Raw genomic sequence first — 7,634 nt, forward strand, 5'->3', positions numbered from 1 at the left:
TCGCTGTTTGGTTTTAGCCTTTCACAAATAAATGTATAGTTTTACCTATAGTGAAGATTTTCTTCCAAACCAAAACCTTCACCCGGGGTCTAAACATCAGATTCCCAAGAACCGGAACTTTATTTGCCCAAAACAAGGCGGAGTTAGAATATGAAGACCAGGATTTCAGCACATAGGGACGTACGCACATCTTGTGCTGGGTATCGAAACAGCAACGTTCATTTAAAAGCAGGACAGTGAAAGGGGTTATTAAAAAAAAAAGGACATAATTGTGGAGACATAATCTCAGCATAAACTCAACTGTTCTACAAAGGATTCGACAGAAAACCTGGCTGAACCACGGCATCATGAAGAAACACATCAGACATAGATGGAGGCGTAGAGAAATGTACAGAAGGCCTGTATGTTGAATATTTGTACTATTTTTCTATGTCATTAATGACAGTTAAAAATAAATACAAACCAAACTTTTGTTTTATTCAAGCGTGCAGGCAGAGAGAGTAGTCGCACATCACCGCAAAGTCCGAGGAGAGGCTGTGCGGCCATTCATGCTAGGAGTGGACAGAATTTTATTACATTTTTATTGTGGTAACATTATGAATGGCTATTATTAAAAAAGCATTCATGAATTATTTTCAGTCTTTGTGAACATCTCATGCTGTTGGATCCATTGTCAGAAAAATGGAAAGAGGGTGGCGCAACTTCAAATGTAACAAAGCGTGGCCACCCGCCTAAACCGACAGGCCAAGTAAGGAGAGCATTAATCAGAGAGTCAGCTGAGAGGCCAGTGGTTACTCTGCAGGAGCCACAGAGATCCACAGCTCAGGTGGAACAATCTGTGAAAAGGACAATCGTTAGTCCACTCCACAAGATTAAGTAACACAATCGATGTACAGTTGTTGCAAAATGAATCAAGGGGCAGATATCAAAAGATTGCTCTTCTCTCTGCTCCTTTTCATTCAAGATGCCTTAATTTGGGAGTGTGTACATTGTTGTGTGGATGAAATTTAACGTTTTTGATGAAATAAATAAAAAAAAAGTCTGACCGGCATGGAAGAGTGTCAAAAAAAGGACTAGACCTAAATCCAAGAGAAAATCTGCGGCGAGACATGAAAACTGCCGTTCACGCCTCCCACAGAATCCCTGTTGAGACCTTTCACAAAATATGGAGTTGGGGTGCTGAATAGAAATGCACATTATACTTTATTGTTTTTTTGTTTTTTTTAAATGATCAGTGTATTTTCTTCCCCCCTGTTTTGCTACATTAAGACCAATTACAGTGCATTGAGGTTTGTGGTTGCAACATGACAAAATGTGCAAAATGCAAGGTGTCTGGATTCTTTAGCAAGGTTATACCATCTATCCGCCCAAGTCTTAGGATGAGATGTGGTTGAATTACTTGAAAGGACCAATCAGCTGAAGCCAAATGACATGTGTTAAATTGCATTTAATCAGTTATTCTCGTTTCTAAACCCCTGTTTCACCATTGCTTCAATCAGCCAGAAACTTCACACAGACATAGTTCTTCAGTCCACTTTGTTATGTGTGTCAGGGTGGCACAGTGGCCATTTTTTGGGTTCATTTAATGAAGCTCAGGTCAGCAACCTGAAAACATCTGTGTTAGATGGAAGCCGCAGTTAGGTGAGCTAACAAGCTACTCTTGGACTACGCTGGCTAAATTTAAACAGGCTCCTTGCATTCTCACTGTTATTAAAAACTAGTCTTACTCCTGCTTGATTTTATCACACCCCCTGGGGGGGTGATTATTATCTGATTCCTGCTCTTTGTCTTTGAATTTAATTTTCAGATTACCACAGGTTTACCTGCCATAATCTCCTGAGCCACATTGCACGGTTACACTGACACGTCTAATCCACTAATTATAGGCAAAACCTTGTCGAATCGCTGTTTTCCATCTTTGTGCACAGATGAGTAAAGCGCCTGAGGCTCTCACAGTGTTGCTGCGTGTGGATCTGGATCACCAGCTCCCTGACTGGGAGGATTTAGGCTTCCCGGGTTACAAATCTAACTTAAGCAGACCGATCCACTGCCTATCCTAATTGCTCTGCGGGATGATGGTGTGCCTTGCAGGCCTCTGCAGGTAGTTTTGATAGAAACTGGCTGGGTGGAAGAGGCTGGTGTGGAGCCTTACAGGTTTCAGGGAACAAAACGCTGTTTTTAATGATGTTCTGTTTGAGGCTTCGGAGATAATTTGTTTCATTTCATATCTCTGGGAAATGCTTTGCATTTGCCATATAAAACCGGCCAATCGGAGATATCGTTGCTCTTGATTTGCATGCTTCTCATGAGCAGGAAAAACCGGTAGCATACTATAAAAAACACAAAAGCTGCTCACAACCGGTGTTACATTACACAATACGTGAAAACACTTTGGTGGTGGAACTACCAGGAGTTCGTTTGAAGTGTGCAAGATTTATAATAAAGGATAAACGTTTTCCCAGTTTTAACCATCTTTGACAGTCTTATTACAGGATTGCGGTGCAGGCTATTTACCTCAGTCCATCTTCCCGTCAACTCTGACCAGCTTCCCTTTCGCTGCTGAAGTAAAAGCAAAAGTAGTGATGCGGCTTTCGCCATTATCCATTGGGGATGTACGCAACAAATTGCGTACATGCCAAAAAGTTAGATTTTAGTCCCATTTCCACATTCTTTCACATGTTTGCTGTGTCCACTACTCTGCTACTTGGCTCATCTTCAAACAGTGGCTTTATTCTCACTGTTCTTGTGTACTGGCAGGCTACTAGTTGTCCCGTCAACACATTGTCCTGAGCTGTCCTGATCTCTGTAGCTCCTCCAGAGTCACTATAGCCCTCTTGAATGCTTCCCTTATTATCTTTTCCTCGTCCGGCCTGCCTGTTTGGGTTAGTAGCCATGTATTGCCAGGGTTGCCTTACTTGTAACATTTTCACACGATGAGCACGTAAACTTGCTTTAAAGCCCGACTTTACCCCTGACTTGATGTGTTCCTTGGTTCTAGTGAATCTGTTTGTTCGCTGACATCCTCAACCTCACATAGGCACGTCTCACATGTCTTACATGTCTGGGGCCTCCATAAAACGGTGGCCTTCATGATGTGATCAGCTGACACCCTATTTACTAATTAGGCAACTTCTGAAGTCACTAGATTGCTCAGGGGTTTAGTCATCGTATCAGAGTGAGGCATGCTGTAAAAAAAAGGCATGTCACGCTTTTTAGACACTTGTAAAAAATAAATTGTGAAAACCATCCAACATTATCCTTGAGATTCAAATTTATGTACTTATTTGTGTTGGTCTATCACATAATATCCCGATATGTCAATTAAAGTTTGTAACAAAAATTGGGACAAAGTGTAAACAAGACTAAGGGGTATGAATACTATTGTGAGCTTTCTTGTCTTGAAATGTATGTTTCTAAACATTTTGGCCTAAACAGAAATGGCAAAAATCATGTCTCTGTTGTATTATAAAATAATAAACATTAAAGGTTTGTTACCCCTCGGTTTTCCTTTTAATGCTGAAGCACAAAAGTGCTCTTTTTGCATTGATCTCTGACTGGACTCAGGAAAAGACGAGATGAGTGAATACACAAACGCTTACAGCTGCCGTGATTCTCTCCTCGTTTGCGGTTCTCAAGTGCGTTTCCCCCAAAAATCCATCTTTCAAATTGTCATTTGTGTGCCGATTAACTGAAAAAGAGATGTTGTTGTTCATGGGAATACCAGCAAGAAACAACTGACACTGGAATACCACTAAAATCAATATATCAACTATCTGCAACGTCAGTAAAATTCGTTTTAATTAAAGTCAGGCAAGTAACAGAGATGTAATACAACAATGAAACAGCAGATGGCGTTTGGAAGCTGCTCTGACTGAAGCATTATGTCAGTAAGCAAGAAAAAAAAAAGACTACATTAGAAAAAAAAACATACAATCTTTTTAGATAATAAGTAAATGTAAAACTAAATGTAAGGCTCAGATACTGAAACATTTTTCTCCATTGGGATTTTTTTATTTTTTTGCTTTACTTTGGCAGGATATTCCCTTGAAGCTGAGGATTGTCCACCTCTGAAATCCTCAACATGGGAGAGCTGAAGTTGGATGAGCAGGGAGCTACGTTCTGGGTGCTCAGATAACTCATTTTATTACCGCTGTCACCCCCGGATCCCTCCACCAGACTGGCCTCCAGAGAGTAGGAGCCATGTGAGCGGCAGCCAGGCTGCGGCGGCGGCACCAGGCCGTGCAGAAGGCTTTGTCCAAAGTGGGAGTCGCATCGAGCCAAGTTGTCGGTCAGATGTTGCATGTAAACCTCCTCCAGCTGTTTCTCCAGCAGCCCATTCAAAACCGAGTTGGACATGGGCTCCAAGCCCGGTCCGGGCAGATCCAGGCTGATGTTTTCACTCGCTCCCATCACCAGGTATCCCTGGTCTGGGATGGACTCCTGTTTGAGTTCTGCCTGAGGGCACACCTCAGAGACATTGGGCTGAAAGTCAAAATCCTCTTGGTACGCCATGGCCCTGGGCAGGTTGTGCGAGATCCGGCCTGAGTCGGCCACCTGCAGGTCAGGATACTGGTCCAACAGGCTGCAGTCTTCGATGCAGATGGGTGGCAGGGCGGCTGCAGGTGAACACCCAGGAATAAGGAGGCCCGGAACATGAGGCGCCGCTCTCAGCCGCTGGGGCTGGTTGGGGTCCAGCTGGTCCGGGTTTGGATCTAATCAGAGAAAACACGTCGAGTGATTCCCGTGATTCACTCCGTTTTCCTGAATCTGACATGTTTACTCCTTCCCAAATTTAGAACATATGTAGTTTAAAAGCACAGAGGACCTTAATATTGTTAGAAACTAAAACATAATATTAACAATTACTGCTAAAGAGTGCTGGGAATGTCAAGCCTAAAAGAGGAAGCACTTCAGCCAGACTGAACCAATGCATCTCGAAAAGAACAAGTTACACAAGATAAGGGCTGTAGGTATACAAAGCTTTAAATGAGCGGTTTCCACTTTCAACACTGCTGATAGGTAACAGTAGTAATGACTTTATTTACCTGCTTCGGCTGGAAACGTCTGGGCGCTGGCAAAGTTTGGATCAGAGACAGAACAGCTGAGCGGGTCGGCACATTGAGCGCTCGCCTGACATCCTCTCCTTTTGGAAGCTGTGGCCAACTTTCTCTTCTCCCTATAGCACATTAATCTGAGGAAACCTTCGGCCAACATGACTCTGGGAAGCTCCTCTCCTCTGCTCCGTCCTTTCGGCTTATTTTGGACGCTTTTCTCAGATGCTAATGGCGGTGTTACGTTGCAGATGTAAGGGTGCAGCTTTCATGCCCTGTTTCACTTCTGCATTTGAATAATGCTCCCCCCACCACCTCTCACTTCCTTTAGTAAAATGTAGCTTAAAATCATAGAAGTAAGAAGAGATTAGCACATTTGCACCAAAACAGGAGTAAAGACATTGGTCACCAGTTTGTACATCACAAGAGGGATTTTTGTTCACTGTTTTGGCTTTTTATCTTGACCGCAGCTTAGCTGCTCGAAGCTCAGATCTTTCTACACAACTGTCACTTTATTACCCTGATGAGCTTGTTCTTCAGCCAATAAAGTTAAGCCAACTTAATGCAGTTTTTTGTGTCACTGGCATACTGGAAGTCCCTTCCCCATCTCTAGCGTTCTGAACGAGAGAAACAGGCTCTTGCCCAAGTTTACATGGTCCATGACATCTGCTAGCCCCTCGGTGTGGTAAGATTCTCCCGTACCCATAGCACAAAAAAATATAAAAACCCTTCCAAATCATAATATTTACTCCTCTGTGTTTTACTGTGGAGATTGACCAAGTCGCTGCCAAAGAGCACAATGGTTGTCTCATGAGATCGCGCCACTTTCTCCCAAACGTTCTTTCCTCCTGTCCTGGAGGTCCTGCGACGTTTTGGAAGTGTCACAGGTCCAACACACCTGGTTGAAATGGCAAGCTCTCACAGCGCCTCCAAATGGCCTAATCATCAGGTTTAGGTGTGTTTAATTCAGCAGAGACGCACCTAAAAGTTGCAGGAGACCTTTTACAGCAGGGAGCTGCAAGATATCAATCCATTGCAATTTTGTATGTTACCCAAATCTTTGTGACTTTGGTTCCCAACTCCCTTGATATCTTTAACAAGCTGCTGATCATCTTCCTTCTATGAGGAAAGAGGATGCAACAACATTTAAGAGCAGGGGCGATCAGTGGTTCTTTCATATTTCCTCCATTTCTACGTCCAGCTGTTACCATCTCACCAGGCTTCTAGCTGTCTTGTAGACTATTTCCTCACTGACCTTTTGTGACACTTCTTTATCCGTGGTGAAGGAATGGTTAAGAAGTTATTCTGCGGTCAGACGAGCCCAACAAACGCGATGAGCTAAAATCAGGAATGTCTTTCATGGACTGGCTGATCTGTGTCACATGGGGGCCTGTTTGGGTTCCAGATTTGTGGGAGTCAACTACTTATTTCACTCAATGACATCAAAATGAGTTTTCCATTTGTATGTCGTATGTTTATTTCTTTTGATTATGGTTGGATGACATTCTGCCAGCACAACATTAATCAAAACCAAAGACACAAAAGAGGAGAGAAAAGTTTCTTTGTATGTCAGCCACCTCACAGAATCAGATAATTATTTCCCCCATTGTAAAATTGTTAAATTCAGATAATTTCAGCCTATCGTTTGACTGAAGAAGACAGTCTGGTTTATCTTGTTTCAGTTTTAAACTTTAAGGAGGCGTTTTGGATTTCGCTCCATCAGCTTTTGTCAAACAAATTTGAGAGGGTAACGATTAACACGTATCTCGTCTAAATCTCACTGCTGCTTTTACTGAATATTTTCACAAGACATCCACTGGGTACAGCTGGTCGAAATGACAACATAAAGTATTTTCACAGATAGTCATCCTTCTGTAAGGTTGTTTTAGAGGTTTACACTTTTTTGCTGCTAGGAGTGTCCTCGTAAGCTTGTTTTGTTCTCCTTGAATCTGATCTGCTGGAGGTCCCTTCATCTTAAATTGTGGTTCTCCTCTGTGTCGCCGGCTGCATGTGCATGCCAACCACAGGAGGCTGGAACAAAGGCACTATATCTGACTGGATTGTACGTTTTCTCGGCTGGGGTCTCTCTTTAGAACAATCGATCCACACTTCAGGAACTTTTTTTACTCATTTTGTCACATTACAACCACAAATCTGTTTTTTATATATATTTTCATGGTAGAACAAGGCAAAGTATTACATAACTGTGAAGAAACAGAAAAAGCCGACATGATTTAACTTTTCTGTGATAGACCGGTGACCTGTCCAGGGTTTTCCCTGCCTCTGCCCAGTGTCCACTGCATTCAGGCACAGACCCCTGGGGAAGTGTGAATAGATGGATGGATGGATGGATGGATGATTTTCAATAAACTAAACTTCTAAAAACTGTGGCAAGAATTTAGTGCTCTTTACTCTGATCTCCTGAAGTAAAATCAGGAGAAACTAATTGCCTTCATAAGTAACCCAGTCAGCGATAGACTTTTTAATTCAGCAGTACTGTGAGGGCTCTACAGCGGATGAATCAGTTCAAGAATTAATTACATACAACCACCTTGGTTAAGAGGACAACACCTAATATTTTTC

General features: G+C 42.6%; 1 protein-coding gene across 1 annotated transcript; it reads right to left on the reverse strand.

The window, feature by feature from the left end:
* Positions 1 to 3,781: 3,781 nt before the first annotated feature.
* si:dkey-237j10.2 (uncharacterized protein LOC568721 homolog) lies at positions 3,782 to 5,513 on the reverse strand. Its single transcript, XM_036127466.1, has 2 exons — positions 5,046 to 5,513; positions 3,782 to 4,712 (listed from the first exon to the last, which is right to left on the reverse strand). The coding sequence occupies exons 1-2, from the start codon at positions 5,212 to 5,214 to the stop codon at positions 4,024 to 4,026; spliced, it is 858 nt and encodes a 285-aa protein (XP_035983359.1). The 5' UTR covers positions 5,215 to 5,513; the 3' UTR covers positions 3,782 to 4,023.
* Positions 5,514 to 7,634: the final 2,121 nt, after the last annotated feature.

The sequence above is a fragment of the Fundulus heteroclitus genome, chromosome 23 (assembly GCF_011125445.2).
Source record: "Fundulus heteroclitus isolate FHET01 chromosome 23, MU-UCD_Fhet_4.1, whole genome shotgun sequence".
Taxonomy (NCBI): domain Eukaryota; kingdom Metazoa; phylum Chordata; class Actinopteri; order Cyprinodontiformes; family Fundulidae; genus Fundulus; species Fundulus heteroclitus.